This window comes from Haliotis asinina, chromosome 11 (assembly GCF_037392515.1).
Source record: "Haliotis asinina isolate JCU_RB_2024 chromosome 11, JCU_Hal_asi_v2, whole genome shotgun sequence".
Lineage (NCBI taxonomy): Eukaryota > Metazoa > Mollusca > Gastropoda > Lepetellida > Haliotidae > Haliotis > Haliotis asinina.
In genome coordinates, this window is record NC_090290.1 from 8,736,425 (window position 1) to 8,760,359 (window position 23,935).

The window sequence follows — 23,935 nt, forward strand, 5'->3', positions numbered from 1 at the left end:
TGTTTCCTCTTCCTTGTTCAAATTGTGTACCATACTTCTATTGGGCGTCAAATAATGTATAAGTAAGTGAACTCGAATAAGTAACGACTAAATACACAGCATTTTGCTATGATGACCATGTTAGTTTCTAAAGGGCCCACGGAGTTGTGGACATTTGGACACTTTTTGTTAATGGATGGAATGGATACTGGTGATGTGTGTGAGGGGTGGGTCGGTGAACTCATCCAAACTGACAATTCAGAAATAGTATGAAAATGGGTTATGAGACAAACGGTAGTTGGAAGTTATGACATTCAAGACATGCTTAGGACATCGAGGGTTTGCTAGTGAGTGATGAAGCATTTTCGTCTGTTGCCCTGATTCACTTTGAGAAGTAAAATATGTTCTCTATAATCACATGTAATATTGCCTCACAGGTTGAAACAGCATCCAGTGCTGACAATGGCGAGTAAGGACGACAGTGATGTAGACGTTCCCATGACAGATTTACACTGTCAAAGAGAAAGAGATGAAGCTAGACATCAGAGACAATCATGGAGCCGACATCTGGACTACATGCTGACAATGGTTGGCTACTGTGTTGCATTAGGAAACCTTCTGAGGTTCCCCTACATCTGCAACAGGAACGGTGGAGGTAAGCAACCCGTGTTAACTGTACCATACACGTTTTCACATTGTACATGTTGATATCATGTCCAAAAGACACTCGCGTGCGTGAATACTGTTTAACGCCACATCAGCAACGTTGCAGCTATTAGAACCAAGGAAACGTCCTTTGTTTAACAACACAATGGAAAAAATAAGTGTCATGTTGAAAATCAAGAAAATATTAAAAATAATAAAGTATCCCATTCAGGGGTACAAATCTAAACTTGGAAATAAAAAGAAAAACATATCTGATTTTTCATACAGTTTGGCTCTGTTTAATATGTTAAACTTTATTAAAGAATTCTCATGGAGTAGGAAACATCGTTATATACACATCGTCTAATATGGGAAAAGTCAACACATTCAAGTAAATGTGCTTGGTAGTAAACGGTGTATGACACTGGATGGAACATGGCAGATCCTCTCCTTTCTATATAAAGAAGCGTGTATAGTATCCTAACCGTGTATAGTAAACGGCATTGCAAATGCATAGCTTCATCTTGAGGAATTAGCCCAGTAAAAGGATTCTGTCTAATACTGGGTTTGACTGAATGAAGCTTAATTGACGGTTCATTACGTGCCACTCTCCGGCCACTGATCTGTGTCATATTGTGGAATAGCTGTACAATTATCCTTTCTACAAGAGTGACTTTGATACCAACAAAACCCAATAACCTTCCCGGCCAGGAGACTTAAATTTTTGTCCACGAATGGGTCATTATATTTACGGTTTGGATTGCACGCAAACAGGACAAACCATATGAATAATTAATGAAACTGCCGTCCTGAGATTATTTCAATGCATTGTAACACTGATAAAATGGACATAGATGCAGCAGTAAAGACCTTTCATCAGTTAACCCGGGGGAAAGGTGTTCTCGTCACCAACAGCGGCTGCTCATAGTCTATATCCATCTTTGTTCCATCTATGTAATTGCTTTGATAAGACGAGTACAAAGGACGTTCATCTTTTTAATTTTTTATGAATCTTTACGAACAATAGGGTATTCGTAACACCTTTCTTCAGTCTTGTCATATCTAAAGCAAGATCTGGTTGTATGGCCTGACAAGGCGAAAAAAGAATGAAAAGAAAAAAGAATGTTTAATGCTGATATATTCTCAAGATTTCATTGAGAGTATATACGTATACCAAGAGGTGTGATTTATTTTGTTTTTTATAATATAAATCTGTATATGATATATTGAATACTCAGTTGAAAGCCTGGGTTAGATTAATTTCGGTGACGTTTAGAAGTATATTAAAGTGCGGGTCTATTTCTTCTCATCTTTAAACATAGTTTGTTTCAACGTACATACGCTCCATTGAGGAAGTTCTGAATGCCCTCAGTCACGTTCTGACACCTTGGTTATGATACATTTGCGACCTATAAGGCATAAAAATACACATGATCGAAAGTAATGATCATTGTTTAAAACTGAGATATATTTGTTTCTGTTGGTTCTGGTATCTTTGATATACAGAGTCGTAATTAGAAGATGTTTCTATTCAGGCAAATTGTTTCCAGCGCTTTCATACACAGTGTTTCACGGAACTACGTATTCCAGATCGTATATCCCTGACATTATTCAAATTATCCAGGAAGAACATTTATTGAAAAGTTCTCAGTTTTCTTCCTCGCTTTCCTGGTCTTTCATTGAAGTATCATTGAACCTTTCAGAGATTTCATCCATATCGTTAACAATATCTCATAGAGGTCAGGAATGCTTTTGTTAACCATTGTCTTGTCGACAGCCTGGGATCGAATCCCCACATGAATACTCCCAACAGGGGATTGATGGAACAGGACTAAATATCGAGCAGCAGCCAGTGTACCTAATGGGTAGAAACAAATGACATAGTTACATACATTTTATTATAGTTTCTAGTTCATTTATGTATATATTTCTAACAGGGGCATTCCTAATTCCATTCATCTTGCTACTTCTTGTTGCCGGCTTTCCAACGTTCTTCTTAGAGTCGATACTCCCTCAGTTCTCGGGGAAGGGTCCCAAACAAGTTTGGAGCTTTTGTCCTTTGTTCCAAGGTAGGTGATCTATTATCAATGGCATTCCGCATTGACATTAAACACATGTTTAATGACCTTGATTTGCTTTAAGTCATACATAACCAATCGATGACTACTTTGGACTAACAATAATAACCTTTAGAAATTATATGAATAAACATTGACTGATAAGGAGTTGAGTCTTCACGGAGCACCTAATTTTTTTATTCCACTACCCAAATTACAGAATCACCAAACCCAAAGGCACCCATCTACATCTCAATCTTCTCAGTCTCTCTACAGAATTAGGTTCTCTCAGTCTAAATGGGAGATTTTGAGTTCATGTGATACCAGGATAAATGCATACATACGTAGTTTCCTTTATCCACTAGGGATTGGAGTTGGCGCTGTGGTGGGTACGTGTTCTTACATGCCCTATTACAACCTATATCTGGCCTGGCCCATCTACTACATGGTAAAGTCCTGCTCCAGCGTCTTGCCCTGGACAACTTGTGGCAACAGTTGGAACACAGACCTGTGTGTGGAAGAAGTGAATGCAGTCTACGCCAACAATGTGACAGCCTTGGCACGGAATGCAACAGCTACAATCACTACGGCCAAACTGTGGGAAAATATGACTCTGGCTCATACACCAGCAGAGGAGTTTTGGCAGTAAGATGCATGAACTGGCATTCGTCAAAATAAATTCTGTCTTCCAATTCAGCACAGAAGAAATCTATGAAACAAAGATGCCTTGTTAACAATGCCAATATCACTGTCTCGCGTCCTTCTTTAGTTACATGGCACCTTTGACGAAACCTCCTCCTCGTGGTGGGTGCTGGGTAACGCTAAGAGCTCGTCAGTCCCGCGTTGTGGATCCGGAAGTATTTGTTCCACCAACCTGTTTGTCGTGGGTTGCGCCGTGTCGTAGGAGTAAGGTATTCTGGTGGTTAAGGACATGGGAGCCAGGAACAGTGTCCCTATAGCTCAAGACACGACTTCACCTAGACGGGTGGTCGAGAGGGCCCGGTTCAATCAATAGGCTGGTGACGTCAAACCTTAAGGCATTTTCATTATGTAATGTTCCATGAAAATTTGAAAATATCAACACGTGACTTTGTAAGTCTAGGCGAATGTTTAGGCCATTAGAATTTCAAATGCACGATTCCATACATGTTCTAGCCCAGAGTGTCTAGGCAGGAAGCAAATGTGCTGTACGTCCCCATGGATCCAAGTATGGTGATCGTTATATAGCCCGTATTTTATATTGTCTTGTCTAAATAGGCACCCGTGGCGAGCCACCTCCTCGTGGTGGGTGCTGGGTAACGCCAAGAGCTCGCCAACGCCCCCGTTGTGGACCCGGGGGTATATTTGGTCTACCAACCCGTTAGCCGTGGGTTGCGGCCCTGTGTCGGTGGAGGAGGGGATCCTGGTGGTTGAGGGCAATAGGGGCCTGGAACCGTGTTCCTATTGCCTACGACACCACTTTGGCCCTGACTTCACCTAGACGGGTGGTCGAATGGGCCCGGTTCGACCAATCGGCTGGTCACGCCAAGCCCTGTGCATGGTGATTATATTTGCACAGTACATTATCATTTGAGTCTTGGACATTTTTGATTTGCAATGTTTAAATTATTGATAACTTTACGTTTGTGTGTTCTACTCTGTAATATAATTACATTGCCTAGAGTCCCGTGCCAGAAGGCGGTGGCTCATGGGCCAATCTGGTGACGTTGACCTCCAGATTCAACATGTGTCCAATTTCTTGTCACGGACAGAACCACCCTGGCATTTAATATGGTATACAAATGTTGCTATTTGTGTCATACTCACTAGAGTATAGCATCCCTGTATCCCTGGTGTCGGCATCTAGGATATCCGATGCTATTTGACACCGTCCTTGTTGACACTCCATGGTGGGTGGGGAGCAAGGATGCTGAATTATTTTCTTTTCATCATGGCTCAACAACAAGCTGGTTCATCTCGTCATGAAAAGAAAAGACGTCTTGACGAAATAGATCACCCCACAGAGCAAATTCAGAAAAATATAGATTCATGGGCTCGGTTTCTTGTGATAGAAGCTGCGGATTTTCTTCCTCTCAAACTCAACCCTTTTGCCGTTTCAAAGGCTATATCTGGTATTTGTGGTGAGGTGAAAAATGTTACTCGTCTCCGTAGTGGCTCACTTTTGGTGGAATGTTTACGGAAACAACAGTCTCTAAATTTGTTATCCATCAAAACATTTGCAAATGTAGAGGTTCGTGTTTCTATACATAAAACATTAAACTCATGCCGTGGCATTATTCGTGACAGGGCACGTTGCCTTGCTGATATGTTTGAAGAGGACATTGCTTTAGAGTTACAAGATCAGGGAGTTTCAGCAGTGAAACGGTTCACCTTTAAGAAAGACGGCATTGTTACAAAAACTAACACCTATCTCTTGACCTTTTCCCGCTCTTCACTTCCAACATCTATCAAAGCAGGTTATTTCAATATCGGAGTGGATGTGTATATCCCAAATCCACAGCGATGTTACAAATGTCAGCATTTTGGACATGACTCAAATTCTTGCTGGAACTCTGTCGTATGTTATCGTTGTGGCGAAAGTCATGACGGGTCTGACTGCAAGAAAGATTACAAGTGTGCAAACTGTAATGGTGCACATCCCGTTTCTTCAAAATCGTGCCCTGTGTTCCAGCGTGAGTCTCAGATTATGAAACTTAAATGCGAGAAAAATGTCTCATACATGGATGCCAAAAAAATTCTAAATCAAACCTCTACTCCTTCAAACATTACCTACGCTACGGCAGTGAACTGCTCTGTGGTAGTGTCCTCTACTGCATCTCAGACTGATTTGTCTTTGGTCAAGACGGCAACACCTATCTCTTCAATTTCAGCCACTATACCTACTACCACTGGTATTCATTCTACATCTGGTTCTCAGACTGATGAAACTGAATCCGAGTCATCATCTCAAAAGACTGTTTTGCAACCAGCCATCGATAAATCTAAAAAGAAGAAAGGAAAAAAGATTAATAGGGATAAACTACCTGTTGTTCCCACAGTTCCAGAGGTTCCTCTTGAAAACTCATTTGGACCTCTAGCTATGGAGGTAACTCCATCCTCACAGGATAGGCGGAGAAGCTTATCCTCCTCACATTCACGAGAGAGATCACCAATTGAGGCGCCATGACTCAGTTGTCTACATTAATGCAATGGAATTGCAGAGGACTTAAAAATAATTTCAGTGAGGTACAATTGCTGATACAAGATTTACAGCCGTCAGCTATATGTCTCCAAGAGACATATTTAAAATCTACAGATAACTTCACTTTAAGACAACACAGTGATTACCATTCCTTTTCTCCCCCAGGAGATAGAGCAACAGGAGGTGCTTCTATCTTAGTGCGACAGGGTATAATACACAGCCCTGTTCCACTTACTACCAATCTTCAGGCTGTAGCTGTTCGATTGACCCTGCATATTGCATTGACTCTGTGCAGCTTGTATATCCCTCCGTCTTCTAATATCAGACAGTCGGATCTTCAAAACCTGTATGATCAACTCCCAAAGCCATTTATCATCATGGGTGACCTTAACGGACACAGTCCGCTTTGGGGAAGTGCCGACACTAATACTAAAGGTAAAATCCTTGAGGAATTTATTTCCGATAATAATTTGTGCATTTTCAACAACGATTCCGCCACGTATCTACATCCAGCTACGGGAACATATTCTTCCCTGGATCTGTCACTTACCGATTAAAACTTGTATACTGAATTTGAATGGATAGTCCATGATGACTTATGTGGGAGTGATCACTTCCCCACCCTTCTGAAAACAAACAATCCTGGTGATGATCCACCTGTATCTAGAAGGAACTTCGCCAGGGCTGACTGGTCATTATATGAAACACTGTGTGTTGAACACTTGAAGCATGATCTTTTCAGGAACAGTCAAGATCCCATACTGTCGTTTTCAGATCGTCTAAATAAAATAGCTGACAGAGCAATTCCACAGTCCTCTGCAACTCCACACATTCGCAAACCATGGTTTAATAACGAGTGTAAACAGGCCAGAAAGAGTAGGAAGAAAGCAGAAAAATATTTTCGCAAACATCCGACGGTCCATAATTTAAACAGAGTTAAAATCTTCAATGCCAAGGCTAGACGTGCGTTTAAACAGAATAAGCGTCAGTCTTGGCGGAACTATATTTCCCAAATAAATTCTCGCACGCCAATTTCAAATGTGTGGAACATGATCCAAAGGATAAAAGGTAAAGGATATAAATCGACTGTTCAGCATCTAAAGGATGGTGATAATGTATTAACTAATAAAGATGACATAGCCAATAAAATTGGCGAAACACTTGCCAAACATTCTTCATCATCTAATTATGCTCCTGAGTTTCAAAAGTATCAGAAACAACAAGAGCAGAAAAGGATTAATTTTAACTCAGACAACGGTGAAGATTATAACGAATTATTTTCGTTACATGAGCTCCATACTGCCCTTGAGCAAGCTCATGATACAGCAACAGGGGCTGATAACATACATTATCAGCTCCTGAAGCATTTGCCTGAATCGTGTTTAGAAATCCTTTTAGAACTTTTTGATCAAATTTGGACTTCAGGTAATTTCCCACCTTCCTGGCGTAATGCAATTGTAGTGCCTATTCCAAAGCCTGGCCGGGATCATACTGATCCGTCTAACTACAGACCAATCTCCTTAACAAGTTGTGTCTGTAAAACCATGGAACGAATGGTAAACAATAGATTAACATGGTATCTTGAAACCAATAATCTTATAACAAATATTCAGTGTGGTTTCAGGAAAAATCGTAGTACAATTGATCATCTGGTACGATTAGAATCCTTTGTTAAAATGCTCTGGTAAATAAACAACATGCAGTATCGATCTTCTTTGATCTAGAGAAAGCATACGATACAACTTGGAAGCATGGCATCTTAAAGGACTTACATGACTTCGGTTTAAGGGGTTGTTTGCCCCTTTTTATATCACAATTTTTACAAGACAGGCAGTTTCAAGTTCGAGTGGGTCCAACCCTGTCTGATCATTATAGTCAGGATCAGGGTGTTCCACAAGGCAGCATTTTGTCTGTAACACTTTTTAGTATCAAGATAAACAGTTTATCCAAGGTTTTAAATGATTCAATTGATGGATCACTTTTTATGGATGATCTTAACATTTCATGTCGAGGTAAAAACATGCATACTATTGAACGGCAAATGCAGTTGTGTCTAAACAAGATAAATAAATGGTGTTTGGAAAACGGCTTTAAATTTTCTAAGTCTAAAACTAACTGTATACATTTCTGCCGTAAATATAAACCACACAAGGACCCTAAACTCTATCTAAACGGCTCACCTATTAAAGTTGTAAAGGAGGCCAAGTTTCTGGGTCTTATATTTGACTCCCACTTGACGTTCTTGCCGCACATTAAATCCCTCAAGGTTAAATGTTTGAAGGCACTCGACTTGTTAAAAGTTGTTTCCAACTCAAAATGGGGAGGCGATCAAACCACCCTACTTCACTTATACAGATCACTCATTCCCTCCAAACTTGACTACGGTTCCGTTGTATATGGTGGAGCCTGTAAAAGCAGCCTGAAAATGTTAGATTCTATCCATCATCAAGGTCTAAGATTATGTCTTGGATCTTTTCGAACTTCTCCCGTTGAAAGTCTCTATGTCGAGGCAGATGAGCCATCTCTCACTCAGCGACGTTTAAAATTATCTTTACAATATGCTACAAAACTATACTCTAACAAATCTGACCCGGCATTTAATTGTGTCTTTAACCCTCTTTATGAGGATTTATATAACAAACAGTCTTCTCTTATTCCACCTCTAGGGCGCAGAATTAAACCCTTTCTTTCCTTAGCCGGCATTGAGCTAGAAAACATAGCACCCTCGCGTCTTCTTTCTTCTCCTCCTTGGCAGTTGGTTAGGCCACAAGTTGACCTAACATTAACTTCATATAAAAAATCAGAAACTAATGAATTACAATATAAACAAGAATATAATCAATTAAAAACTAAATATAGCAATTACAAACTTTTATTTACAGATGGTTCCAAGGACGGTGGTGCAGTAGCTAGTGCCACTGTCATAGGAACCAGAACAATATCTTCTAGAAGTCCAGATAAGAGCTCTATTTTTACTGCAATAGCTAACGCGATACTCACGGCTCTTAAATATATTGAAAGACACCCTAAACATAAACAGTATATAATCTATTCAGACTCTCTTTCTTGCCTTCAGGCTATTAAAAATATTTCTTGTAAACATCCACTTCTAATTGAAATTATTGAATTGTATAATAATCTTGTTACTGGCCAGTGCGACATCGTCCTTTGTTACCCAGTCACGTAGGCATTTCTGGGAACACAATGGCCGATCTTCCTGCCAAGGCAGCACTCAACAAATCTGTGACACCACTTCTTATTCCATATTCTGATTATAAAGCCACAATAAGATCTTTTATCCGTGATCTGATGCAGAAGAAGTGGGATACCCAGGTAGGTATAAATAAATTACATGCACTAAAACCTTATATCGGTTATAGCTACTTGGATTGTCAGTCCAGATTTGAGGAGGTCATTATGCGACGATGTCGCATTGGCCATACGAGGTATACTCACGAATATCTATTAAAAGGTGAAGATCCTCCGTTTTGTATCCCTTGTGATGAAAGAATCACAGTCAAGCATGTCTTGCTTGACTGTATTGAATATTCCATCACAAGGGATCAATTTTTTAACTCACGAACTTTGAAATATCTTTTTAATAATGTTAGCTCTCATTTAATTATTGCATTTTTAAAAGACTTAGATTTGCTAAATGAATTGTAAATAGATAATTTTTTTATTCATGGAAGTTTGAATCAGTAACTTAGAGTGTTAGTGGCTGTATCCTCGAGGGGGGTTAAAGCACTGTAAAATTGTTGTCCTCCTAAAGAGGGTACGTAAGTCCCAAAACATTTAAAGTACATCAAAACATTCCACTGTTTCTAATCGTAGAATACGTGTCCTTTTAATTTATGGCTAGATTTTCTGAATTGCTAACGGCTGAGGGGATGATGTAAATCCAGCTAGGGTCCATGCAGGAAGGAAATGTACTGTAAGTCCCCATGGTCCCTAGCATGGTGATCTACCTTCTGTCGTTGGTGATATATAGCCCGTGTTTTATATTGTGTTGTCCTAATAGTGATCTTAGTTTTAACTTTCCAGACTAGTTTTAAATTGTAACTGTGATATTCTAGTTGTTTTACTGTCCTTTGCTGGCAGGTTTATTTATGAAATATATATCATCCATTTCAGTGTTGAATGTTCTCGTCACGATATGGCTGAAATATTGCCGATGTGACGTTAAATATTAACTCACTCACTCACTCTTGTCTAAATAGTGATATTAGTTTTAACTTTCCACACTAGTTTTAAATTGTAACTGTGATATTATAGTTGTTTTACTGTCCTTTGACGGGAGTTTTTTATGATATATAAATATATACCATTTCAGTATTAAATGTTCTCGTCACGATATGGCTGAAATATTGCCTATGTGTCATTAAATATTAACTCACATGCCTAGAGCCTTATGCACAGAAGGCGGATTAGCCAGTCTGGTAAAAAAATTAAATTCCATATCATGGAGGTATCATTGGTGCTGCAGCCTGGAGATCGTCTTGTTTTAGTATTGTTCTTGAAATACTCCGTGGTGGTTGGGGAGCTTGGATGATGGGAATTATTCATTCAACATGGCTCTTGAAACTCCCTAGAAAAAAAGCGAAACTTCCACTTATGAAATGAAATGAAATTACTGACCAGTCTGTTCCTAAGTCATCTGCAGTTCCTCACATTCGTAAACCGTGGTTTAATATTGAAAGGCCAGAAAGTGTAGAAGGAAAGCTGAAAAGTATTTTCGCCGACACCCCACTGTACATAATCTAGATAAAGTAAAAATTTAAATGCCAAAGCTAGGCGGGCTTTCAAACAAAATAAGCGTCAGTCGTGGAGAAATTACGTTAGTAAAATATATTCACTCACGCCAGTGACAAAGGTGTGGAACATGATATCCACTATCAGCTCCTGAAGCATTTGCCCGAATCATGTCTGTAAACGTTGCTAAACATTTTTTATTCCAAATGGACATTGATCAGGTAATTTCCCACCTTCCTGGCGTAATGCCAGTGTAGTCCAAGTACGAAAACCTGGCAGGGATCATACAGATCCGTCGAATTACAGACCAATATCTCAATAGATGTGACTGTAAAACCATGGAACGTATGGTGAATAATAGATTAGTTTGGCATCTTGAAACCAATAACCTTATCACAAATATTCAGTGTGGTTTCCGGAAAAATCGTAATACAATTGATCACCTGGTACGCCTAGAATCCTTTCTGAAAAGTGCTATAGTAAATAAACAACATACAGTATCGATTTTTCTTTGATCTCGAGAAGGCTTACGATACCACCTGGAAGCATGGCATTTTGAAGGATTTACATGACTTTGGTTTAAGGGTTGTTTACCTCTTTTCATATCTTAAGACAGGCAATTTCAAGTCCGAGTGGGCTCAACCCTGTCTGATCATTATAATCAGGATCAGGGTGTCCCACAAGGCAGTATTTTATCTGTACTACTTTTTACTATCAAGATAAACAGTTTTTTGTGGATGATTTTAATATTTCTTGTCGAAGTGAAAATATGCAAACTATTGAAAGTCAACTGCAGTTGTGCTTAAACAAAATAAATAAATGGTGTCTTGAAAACATTTTTAAGTCCAAATTTTTAAGTCCAAAACCAATTGTATACATTTTTGTAGAAAATACAAACCGCATAAAGACCCAGAATTGTTGGCGCTCCTCTCAAAGTTATTAAGGAGACCAAGTTCTTGGGTCTGATTTTCGACTCCCATTTAACTTTTCTCCCCCATATCAAATTCCTAAAAACTAAATGCCTGAAGGCGCTGGATTTATTAAAAGTCGTTTCTAATTTAAAGTGGGATCAAACTACCCTCCTTCACCTGTACAGATCCTTTGTCCGTTCCAAACTTGATTATGGCCCCGTCGTATATGGTGGAGCCTGCAAAAGCAACCATGAAACTACTGGATTCTGTCCACCACGAAGGCCTGAGACCCTGTCTAGGGTCCTTCAGAACTTCTCCTGTTGACAGTCTCTATGTTGAGGCAAATGAGCCATCTCTTACCCAACGCCGTATTAAATTGTCCTTACAATATGTTACACAGTTATATACTAACGAGTCTCATCCTCCCTATAATTGTGTCTTCAATCCTCTCTACGAGGATTCGTACAACCAAAAATCTTCTCTTCTTCCGCCTCTTGGGCTTAGAATGAAGCCATTTCGTGCTGCTTCTAGCATCGGGCTGGAAAATGTAGCTCCTTCCAGACTTCTTTCCTCTCCTCCTTGGCAACTGGTTAGGCCATAAGTTGACCTAACATTGACATCATTTAAAAAATCAGAAACGAATGAATTACAATATAGACAAGAATATCATCAATTAAAACATAAATATAGGAATTACAAACCCTTATTTACAGATGGGTCCAAGGACGGTGGCGCAGTAGCTTCTGCCACAGTCACTGGATCGAGAACAATATTCTCTAGAATACCAGATAACAGCTCTATTTTCACTGCAGGAGCAAACGCCATATTAACAGCACTTAAATATATTCAAAGACACCCTAACCATAAACAATATCTAATCTTTTTCTGACTCAATTTCTTGCCTTCAGGCTATTAAAAACTTATCGTGTAAACATCCACTTTTAATAGAAATTATTGGGCTTTATAATGATCTTGCCACTGGCCAATACGACATCGTCTTCTGTTGGGTACCCAGCCAAGTTGGTATCTCTGGGAACACATTGGCTGACCTTGCTGCTAAAGCAGCACTCAACAAATATGTGACCCCACTTCTTATTCCCTACACTGATTATAAAGCTACCATTTGATCTTAGATCCGTGATCTGATGCAGAAGTGGGACGCCGAGGTAGGTATTAATAAATTACATGGTTGTAGGTCTAGATATGTTGAGGTAATTGTACGACGGTGTCGCATTGGTCAAGCATGAATATCTTTTGAAAGGCGAGGATCATCCGTTCTGCATCCCTTGTGATGAAATAATCACGGTCAAGCATGTTTTCCTTGACTGTGTTGAATATTCCATTACAAGGGACAATTATTTCAAATCAACAACTATGAAGGACCTTTTTAGTAACGTAAATTCTCATTTAATTAGTGCATTCTTAAAGGAACTAGATTTGTTGTCTGACTTGTAAATAAATAAGTATTTTATGATTAGAAAAGTGCATTAGTAACTGAGAATGTTAGTGGCTGTATCCTCGAGGGTGGTTCGAGTACCGTAAAAATTATTGTCCTCCTGAGAGGGTACGTAAGTCCCAAAACATTTGAAGTCTTCCATTTTTGTAGCCGTAGTATTTCAGTCATTTTAATTTGTGGCTAATCCTGCATACAATCAACAGCAGCTGAGGGGATGGTATAAATCCAGCTGGGGACCATGCAGGCAGCAAAGGTACTGTAAGTCCCCATGGCCTCTAGTATGGTGATCTACCCTCAGTTGTTGGCGATCTATAACCTGTTTTTATACCGTTTTGTCTGAATGTTGATATTAGTTTTAACTTTTCACGCTAGTTTTATTTCTTATTGTGATATTCTAGTTGTTTTACTCTCCTTCGTTGACAGTTTTTTTACCATATGGATCAATTCCTTTTTTAAAGAATGTTCTCGTCACGATATGGCTGCAAAATTGCCAATGTGACGTTAAAGAATAACTCACTCACTCACTCTTCTGGCAACCAAGTGTTTTGTTGTTATCCCCGTTACAGTCTCTTGATACCGCATACGAAATACCAGCAGAAGTATTATGAGAGATCGGGGTTCATTCTGCACTATTATGGTAGAAATTGATACTGTCCCCGAAATGAAAGAACAAGGTGTCACCTATGCAGAAACAATTTACCACTCGTAAACGCTCAGACAGCCATCAGACAAACACATAGCTGTTTGAATAGAGCAGTGAGAAGACGCACGTGACAGAAGATTGTGACTGTAGCTACAACAATTGCGCAAACAAGTCTGACGCTCAGTTACCTTCACCCGTCTAGGAATGCTCAGTATGCAAACGGCAAAAGGAGATAATGAAAATTACATTCAGTAAAAACATCTGTTTTGCAGAAACATACGAAACTTGTGCAATCTCCAGAGTTGATGGAAACACTTTCTGACGCACCCTCTATCTCTCAAATGTCGTACCGGCATCAATAACGTGCCGGACAAATTTGATGTGGGTAAAAACTGATAATCCTGACATTTTTCACTCGAACAACCCACACAGACAATAATTCAAAGCATATCTTAAATCCAGTCTGCATCAGTAGGTCATTATGACTCGTCTGTAGCACGGGGGAAATCGTCGGAAGATTCCCAAAATGACCCTCCAAGGGCACATAGTTTGTCCCCCTAAAATGTGTAGGGTGGAACCGCAATCACTCCCAGCTATTCCCCAGATGACAGGTTATTCCTGGATGATTTTAATATTTCTTGTCGAAGTGAAAATATGCAAACTATTGAAAGTCAACTGCAGTTGTGCTTAAACAAAATAAATAAATGGTGTCTTGAAAACATTTTTAAGTCCAAATTTTTAAGTCCAAAACCAATTGTATACATTTTTGTAGAAAATACAAACCGCATAAAGACCCAGAATTGTTGGCGCTCCTCTCAAAGTTATTAAGGAGACCAAGTTCTTGGGTCTGATTTTCGACTCTCATTTAACTTTTCTCCCCCATATCAAATTCCTAAAAACTAAATGCCTGAAGGCGCTGGATTTATTAAAAGTCGTTTCTAATTTAAAGTGGGATCAAACTACCCTCCTTCACCTGTACAGATCCTTTGTCCGTTCCAAACTTGATTATGGCCCCGTCGTATATGGTGGAGCCTGCAAAAGCAACCATGAAACTACTGGATTCTGTCCACCACGAAGGCCTGAGACCCTGTCTAGGGTCCTTCAGAACTTCTCCTGTTGACAGTCTCTATGTTGAGGCAAATGAGCCATCTCTTACCCAACGCCGTATTAAATTGTCCTTACAATATGTTACACAGTTATATACTAACGAGTCTCATCCTCCCTATAATTGTGTCTTCAATCCTCTCTACGAGGATTCGTACAACCAAAAATCTTCTCTTCTTCCGCCTCTTGGGCTTAGAATGAAGCCATTTCGTGCTGCTTCTAGCATCGGGCTGGAAAATGTAGCTCCTTCCAGACTTCTTTCCTCTCCTCCTTGGCAACTGGTTAGGCCATAAGTTGACCTAACATTGACATCATTTAAAAAATCAGAAACGAATGAATTACAATATAGACAAGAATATCATCAATTAAAACATAAATATAGGAATTACAAACCCTTATTTACAGATGGGTCCAAGGACGGTGGCGCAGTAGCTTCTGCCACAGTCACTGGATCGAGAACAATATTCTCTAGAATACCAGATAACAGCTCTATTTTCACTGCAGGAGCAAACGCCATATTAACAGCACTTAAATATATTCAAAGACACCCTAACCATAAACAATATCTAATCTTTTTCTGACTCAATTTCTTGCCTTCAGGCTATTAAAAACTTATCGTGTAAACATCCACTTTTAATAGAAATTATTGAGCTTTATAATGATCTTGCCACTGGCCAATACGACATCGTCTTCTGTTGGGTACCCAGCCAAGTTGGTATCTCTGGGAACACATTGGCTGACCTTGCTGCTAAAGCAGCACTCAACAAATATGTGACCCCACTTCTTATTCCCTACACTGATTATAAAGCTACCATTTGATCTTAGATCCGTGATCTGATGCAGAAGTGGGACGCCGAGGTAGGTATTAATAAATTACATGGTTGTAGGTCTAGATATGTTGAGGTAATTGTACGACGGTGTCGCATTGGTCACGCATGAATATCTTTTGAAAGGCGAGGATCATCCGTTCTGCATCCCTTGTGATGAAATAATCACGGTCAAGCATGTTTTCCTTGACTGTGTTGAATATTCCATTACAAGGGACAATTATTTCAAATCAACAACTATGAAGGACCTTTTTAGTAACGTAAATTCTCATTTAATTAGTGCATTCTTAAAGGAACTAGATTTGTTGTCTGACTTGTAAATAAATAAGTATTTTATGATTAGAAAAGTGCATTAGTAACTGAGAATGTTAGTGGCTGTATCCTCGAGGGTGGTTCGAGTACCGTAAAAATTATTGTCCTCCTGAGAGGGTACGTAAGTCCCAAAACATTTGAAGTCTTCCATTTTTGTAGCCGTAGTATTTCAGTCATTTTAATTTGTGGCTAATCCTGCATACAATCAACAGCAGCTGAGGGGATGGTATAAATCCAGCTGGGGACCATGCAGGCAGCAAAGGTACTGTAAGTCCCCATGGCCTCTAGTATGGTGATCTACCCTCAGTTGTTGGCGATCTATAACCTGTTTTTATACCGTTTTGTCTGAATGTTGATATTAGTTTTAACTTTTCACGCTAGTTTTATTTCTTATTGTGATATTCTAGTTGTTTTACTCTCCTTCGTTGACAGTTTTTTTACCATATGGATCAATTCCTTTTTTAAAGAATGTTCTCGTCACGATATGGCTGCAAGATTGCCAATGTGACGTTAAAGAATAACTCACTCACTCACTCTTCTGGCAACCAAGTGTTTTGTTGTTATCCCCGTTACAGTCTCTTGATACCGCATACGAAATACCAGCAGAAGTATTATGAGAGATCGGGGTTCATTCTGCACTATTATGGTAGAAATTGATACTGTCCCCGAAATGAAAGAACAAGGTGTCACCTATGCAGAAACAATTTACCACTCGTAAACGCTCAGACAGCCATCAGACAAACACATAGCTGTTTGAATAGAGCAGTGAGAAGACGCACGTGACAGAAGATTGTGACAGTAGCTACAACAATTGCGCAAACAAGTCTGACGCTCAGTTACCTTCACCCGTCTAGGAATGCTCAGTATGCAAACGGCAAAAGGAGATAATGAAAATTACATTCAGTAAAAACATCTGTTTTGCAGAAACATACGAAACTTGTGCAATCTCCAGAGTTGATGGAAACACTTTCTGACGCACTCTCTATCTCTCAAATGTCGTACCGGCATCAATAACGTGCCGGACAAATTTGATGTGGGTAAAAACTGATAATCCTGACATTTTTCACTCGAACAACCCACACAGACAATAATTCAAAGCATATCTTAAATCCAGTCTGCATCAGTAGGTCATTATGACTCGTCTGTAGCACGGGGGAAATCGTCGGAAGATTCCCAAAATGACCCTCCAAGGGCACATAGTTTGTCCCCCTAAAATGTGTACGGTGGAACCGCAATCACTCCCAGCTATTCCCCAGATGACAGGTTATTCCACTCGAACTGCAGAGGACTCAAGACTAATTTTGATTGAATACATTTATGTGTACATGAACGTATACAGTCACTATTCTGTCTACAAGAAACGTATCTAAAACAGACAAATTTGAAGTACGCCAATTCAATGGGTATCAGTGTTTTGGTGTTTCTTTCCTGCAAGAGAGGGTCACTGGGGGATCGTGCAAAAGCACACAGTGGAATTCTATCTGTGATCATTAATCAAATGCTAGGCGTATATAAGCAATTACGAGATAGAGGCGGTGCTCTATCGTCACACATATACTTCTGGTCAGGCACTCGCGATATCCTGTATGTTCCAATCAACTACTACAAGGGAACAGAAAAAGGACATTGACAGCAACGTATTGCTGCCTATGACCTTGTTTCAAACATTTAGCTCTGAGCTCCAGATTTTCTTCAGGCGAGTTGTTTTCTCCGCCCGATCTTTGCCTTGAATTTGGACATTCTGGAGCCTGGGTGAACGTGTTCTTGGTTGTGTTTGTTAGATCAATTCATGATTTCTAACCCGCAAATACACTTCAATCATTTTTACCTTAAACATGGGATATACGTATCCTGCAGCTGGTTGTATACTGCATTGTCGTCTATAGATGTTTCAGAAATAATTACTAGTTGTTCCCTAACATCTGTGGTGTTTTCATGGTAAACGGTCCTTCGTTGAATTAAGAATTTTACAGTTAACCTTTGATTATAAAAATCTTTGACATGATTTAGTCAAGAAATATAGGGCTGAAATATAGCCAATGTGACATAATAATAACTCAGACATCAGGTACTACGGCTGTCGATTGTAAAATCGAATTGCAGCCCGTTGCTTGTTCATGATTTCTGTAAGGGCTTTGGGTTGTTGTTTTTGACAAATCGCACTCACTCACTCACTCTCTATTTGCCTTTCAGATACAATGTACTGGGTGTCTCAAATGGTTTGGAGGATGTGGGATCTGTGCAGTGGCACATAGTTGGATGTCTGTTTGGTTCATACGTAATAATATTTCTATGCCTAATTCGTGGAATTAGATCATCTGGAAAGGTAATCAACTTGTACTACATACGATTGCTACTACCATGCCAGCATCAGAAATAAACAATCTGTATAAACAGCACCCACCTGTTTCAGCATATTTCAATGACTTATGATGCAAAACCATTCGAAAATGGATGTTTTATTCGTCAAGTTCACACATACCATAAATGGTTTCTAGACGCGCCCTGAGATACACTGAAAAACCTTTCTGTACCTGGGCCCTTATTCTCGAAACGTTGGTAGCCCTAAGAATTCGTACCTGTGATCGTAGCCAGTGTGTTAGGAATGGGCTTAAGAAGTAGGTAGGGCTACGTAAGTTTCGAGACTAGCTAGCCTGGTACATCAATACCACACATGCGTGGGATACCAGATGACAGGGCCACATATCTAGGTAACAATTCCCAGCGTAAGTACTTTTGTTCATATTAATAGCTCAATGATGTTTTCCTGTTTGGCAGGCTGTGTATGTCACTGCACTTCTTCCGTACATTCTCCTCGTCTCTATCTTCATCAAAACAGCGATACAACCAGGTGCTGCAGATGGCTTACACTTTTACGTTGTACCGGACTTCAGTAAACTGCTTGATATACAGGTGTGTTACATAATATTTCCTGATGCGCTAGGCACTTTGAGACCTCAAAACATTTCTTCATAATCTAGTCCCTGTCACGGTATAACTGAAATGTCATGAGAGGTGAATGTTTAACTCACCCACTCCCTTGCAAGACATTACGGTGATTATTGTCACATCTGCTCTATATCCTTGGGAACATGAATGCTATGGATGCCATGGGTCGGTGGCCTTTTCTCAAATGAAAATGCAGTTTCAATCCCGTGATCACGGGAGTATCGGGAATTATGCTCGACTGCATGCTGCCGCAGAATGGTTTTTTTTAACATGTAACTCGGTCTGGATATGTTTTGTGAAACAGAATTTAAGCGTTTACATACAATGTACATTTCCATTGTCTATTCCATTTGACTGTATATATTTGCAATCAATGTATATGAATGAACATTTTATACATTTTAGTCACTCACTGTAATTAGTGTAATGAAAGATGTTTTGTTCCCGAAAAGGCACAACCATCAGTTTCAGGATATTGGATAACGTCATATCACAACCTTGCCACATTACGTTCTCGCTACGTCCTTGCAACGTATTTTTCATACTTTGGTGTAACGTACTTGTAACGTTGTGAGGACGTTCGTTTCATATATTTTGTTTACTTGACCTGTTAGAAGATGTTTGTATTTGCCGTTGACCATCTAATTAGTTATCAAGACGATATTGAATCTAGACCAAGTTTTGAATACATTTGTTTTGTTTGCTTTGTTAAATGCGTTCAACTGAAGCAAATATATAACTTCACGTTTGAAGGTTATGAGAATGTCATTTACAGACGTTGTCACAACGTTACACTTTACGACCCGTGAAGGTCCCTGGGTAGAATAGGCCTTCAGCAACCCATGCTTGCCACAAAAGGCGACTGTGCTTGTCGTAAGAGGCGACTAACGGGATCGAGTGGTCAGGTTCGCTGACTTGGTTGACACATGTCATCGGTTCCCAATTGCACAGATCGATACTCATGTTGTTGATCACTGGATTGTCTGGTCCAGACTCGAATATTTACTGACCGCCGCCATATAGCTGGAATATTGCTGAGTGCGGCGTAAAACTAAACTCACTCACTCACTGACGTTACACCTTACGTAACCAGGACGTCCTAACAGCGTGTATTTCAGACCAAGGTGCAACGCTCGTATAACGTTGTGAGGACGTTCTGTCCACGGCTTGCCAACACTGACCCGTTGGAAATTCGTTACATCTTATTCTCCTCATCCCGGAGCTTACTTGATGGAATATCATATATAACAGGGTCGAAGCATGTGATAGTTTTTTAAAAATTACCCTATAGATCTATCTGTTCAGTATATAATGAAGTTTATTCATAGTATTTACCTTATTTTGTTTCATACAATTTATTATTATATTATCCACGTATTGTTGTGCTCTTGACTTCACTCTTTTCAGGGAAGTTATGAAACATTTTTCCTTCTAGATCTTTTAACCCACAAGGTCCAAATTGAGGCATTTTGCACATGACTTCTTCATGTGACGTCATTGCCTCTGCGATTACTTTCCCGCTCGCTGACATCACACTTCTCGCACGGCTGCCACTCCTACGTGTACAGGGTTCTGTGTCTGTTCCTCACTTTTAAAACGGGCTCATCGCCACAACAGTGAGTATTTTGTTTGTTGTTTTGTTTAGATTAGCGAATTATATGTATTAATTCAGAACGTACTCATTAAGAACAATGAAACTGGCTCTTGATTAGATCTATTTACTTGTCCTATTTTTTGCGCAAATCCGAAATTCACAGCGTCATATGATATATGTTTTGAACTGTAAAAATCGGATAAATACTCGGAGTTCCGAATTTCTAAATAGCATATTAATGATCACTGACATCATGTTTACATGAAATCACCAATGATAATTCTGAAACTTTGCCGATGAACCACGAATCGGCTGGGATGTTATCGAAAATACATGCTAACACTAGGTGCCTTTAAAATTCCCGCCATTGTGGATACTGAGTAGTGTTTACACACCATATCGTACATGGATTCAGGGTCAGCGAGATTATTCTTTGAGAGTTTCTGTTTGTTTGAATAATATTTACATAAATATTGTCATATCGAGTGTAGTATACCACCTTTGAAACCGTTAGTGTTATTTAACGTAGGCATAACTGTCGCATGCTCCAAGGCTGAGGCACCCATGAAGAGCCACCTCCTCGTGGTGGGTGCTGGGAAAATTACAGGAAATTTAAACCCATTTTCAAGTGACCATTTTTCAATTTTATTGAGACAAATTTGTAATTCCCTCTCTATTGTATGCATATTTCTACCTCTACAAGAAACATTAAAATCATCCACAAATAGTGATCCACCTACCGAATCACTTAAAACCTTAGAAAGACTATTGATTTTAATACTAAATAAAGTCACAGACAAAATACTGCCTTTTGGAACTCCCTGATCTTGATGAAAGTAGTATGAGAGGGTTGATCCCACACTTACTTGAAACTGATTGAAACAAAATAGATATAAACTGAGGCAAGCGACCTCTCAACCCAAAAGAATGTAAATCTTTCAAAATACCATGCTTCCAAGTAGTATCATATGCTTTTTCAAGATCAAAAAAGATTCATACTGCATATTGTTTTTTAATGAAAGAATTTTTAATAAATTGATTCCAAACGAACCAAGTGGTCAATTGTGCTTCGGTTTTCACGAAATCCAAATTGTATATGAGTAATCAGATTGTTGGTTTCCAAAAACCAAACTAAGCGATTATTTACCATTCGCTCCATGCTTTTGCAAACGCAGCTAGTTAAGGAGATAGGTCGGTAATTTGATGGATCTGTATGATCCCTCCCAGGCTTTGGAATAGGAACAACTGTGGCTTTTCGCCATGAAGGGGGAAAATGTTGTGTTGTCCAAACATGGTCAAAAATACCAAGTAACGTTTCGAGACCTGATTCAGGCAATTTGTTTTAAGAGCTGGTAATGGATATCACAAGGTCCTGTTGCAGTGTCGTGAGGCTGTGATAGCGCACTATGAAGTTCATGTAATGAAAATACCTCATTATAATCTTCACCATTAACAGATTTAAAATTCACTGGTTTCTTCTCTTGGTGTGTTTGGTAGGTCTGAAATTTTGGATGATAATTTGAGGAGGATGAATGTTCAGCCAAAGTTTCACCCAACTTGTTTGCAATATCAGATTTTTCAGTTAGTATGTTATTATCATGTTTGAGATGCTGAATACTACTACATTTGGAACCCTTGCCTTTAATTTTTTGGATCATATTCCATACCCTTGACATAGGAGTACGGGAATTTATTTTGGAAACGTAATTTTTCCAAGTATGACGTTTAATGTGTCGAGCTTTAGCGTAACTGATTTTTACATTATTTAAGTTATGAACAGTGGGTTGAAGACACAATTATTTCTCTGCTTTCTTCCTCTTTTTCCTAGCCTGTTTGCATTCATCATTAAACCATGCTTTACGGATGTGCGGATTTACAGAGGACTTAGGAATAGTTTCATCAGCTATATGTTTCAGTTTGTCTGAGAACATTTTAATTGGATCAGGTACATCCGTGAAAAGGTCTGGTTTAAGTTCCTTAAGGCAAGTGGCCTGAAATAATGGCCAATTGACTTTGAAAAATTCCATCTTGTTACAGGCGGATCATCGGAAGGGTTAATTGCTGTAAGTACTGTTGGAAAATGGTCACTACCACAAAGATCATTATGGACTGACCATTCAAACTCATTATAAACGTTTGAATCAGTGAGTGACATGTCTAAGGAAGAATATGATCCCGTTCCAGGATGTAAATATGTGTTAGAGCCATCATTCAGTATACATAAATTATTATCAGATATAAACTCTTCAAGAACTTTCCCTTTACTGTTGGTATCAGGACTTCCCCATAATCGGTTATGACCACTGAAATCACCCATTATGATACAGGGTTTTGGTAATTGGTCATACAAATCTTGAAGATCATTCTGATGGAGAATGGAAGAAGGGGGGATATACAAGGAACAAAGAGTAAGGGTTAAATGTAAAGTAAGACGAACAGCAACAGCCTGAAGATTGGTTTTAAGAGGAACAGGGCTATGAATTATACCATGGCTCACCAATATGGAAGATCCACCAGTGGCTTTGTCACCAGGGGCTGAAAAAGAATGATAAGAATGGTATTTACGCAATTCTAACTTATCAGCTTGTTTCAAGTACGTTTCTTGAAAACTAAATGCTGATGGTTTAAAATCCTGTGCTAGTAATTGTACTTCATTAAAATTGGCCCTAAGTCCTCTGCAATTCCACTGGATTAAGGAATTATTGTTCATTTAATAGCATGTGGTAGTACTGGGGACCGACTTTTCTCCTTCCGAGGCGAACTGCACGGGGATGAGGAGAGACGTCCATGTCTTCTAAAAGTTGAAACTTGTTATAGACTTGTACAGGATCACGTGATCCCTTTTGTACTCGATCAGATTTTTGTCTATAATCTACTTTGTGACAAGGATTTCTCACTGCAGGAGATACTGTTTGTGAGTCAGTCTGGCAAGCTGATGTTGCATGATTCTTATCAACAGCAGAATCTGATGTACTTAAAGTATGTTTTTCAGCTTTAACCCAGGTGATATCTGTCTCACATGAAACAGACAGAACAGACTTAGTATTAGGGCGAGCAACAACTGTAGAATATGGTACACCTGATGACTGAGGGGAGGCTACATTAACTAAACGTTTTGCCTCATGATGTGTGACATTCTTTTGGACTTTGATTTTGACAATTTCATATGCACGTTTCCACACATGGCATGACTTTGACGAAGACATATGATCCCCACGACAATTGACACATTTTGGAGAAGACAAACAGTCATAACCTTCATGATCATCTTTACATCTATAGCATGTTGCACGATTTCTGCAGGATTGGGCACCGTGACCAAACTTTTGACATTTGTAACAACGAAGTGGGTTTGGAATATACTGTTCCTTTTCGATGTTACAATATCCAGCTTTTATGTATTTTTGGTGTTGGGGTTGAGAAAAAGAAATTAAGTATGTGTTGGTATTCAAAGTTTCTCCATTTTTCTTAAACGCGAATCTTTTAACATGAGTGACTCCTTGGTTTAGCAGTTCAGTAACGATT

At 39.3% G+C, this 23,935-nt stretch overlaps 1 protein-coding gene across 1 annotated transcript in view; it reads left to right on the plus strand.

The window, feature by feature from the left end:
* Positions 1-549: 549 nt before the first annotated feature.
* The window catches only part of LOC137256483 (sodium-dependent proline transporter-like), a 66,012-nt gene continuing 42,626 nt past the window's right edge, over positions 550-23,935 (plus strand). Inside the window, exons 1-5 of the mRNA XM_067794320.1 lie at positions 550-634; positions 2,562-2,693; positions 3,047-3,326; positions 18,061-18,193; positions 18,646-18,780. Coding sequence (XP_067650421.1) covers positions 556-634; positions 2,562-2,693; positions 3,047-3,326; positions 18,061-18,193; positions 18,646-18,780 — 759 coding nt within the window. The 5' untranslated portion in view covers positions 550-555. The remainder of the gene's footprint in view (positions 635-2,561; positions 2,694-3,046; positions 3,327-18,060; positions 18,194-18,645; positions 18,781-23,935) is intronic.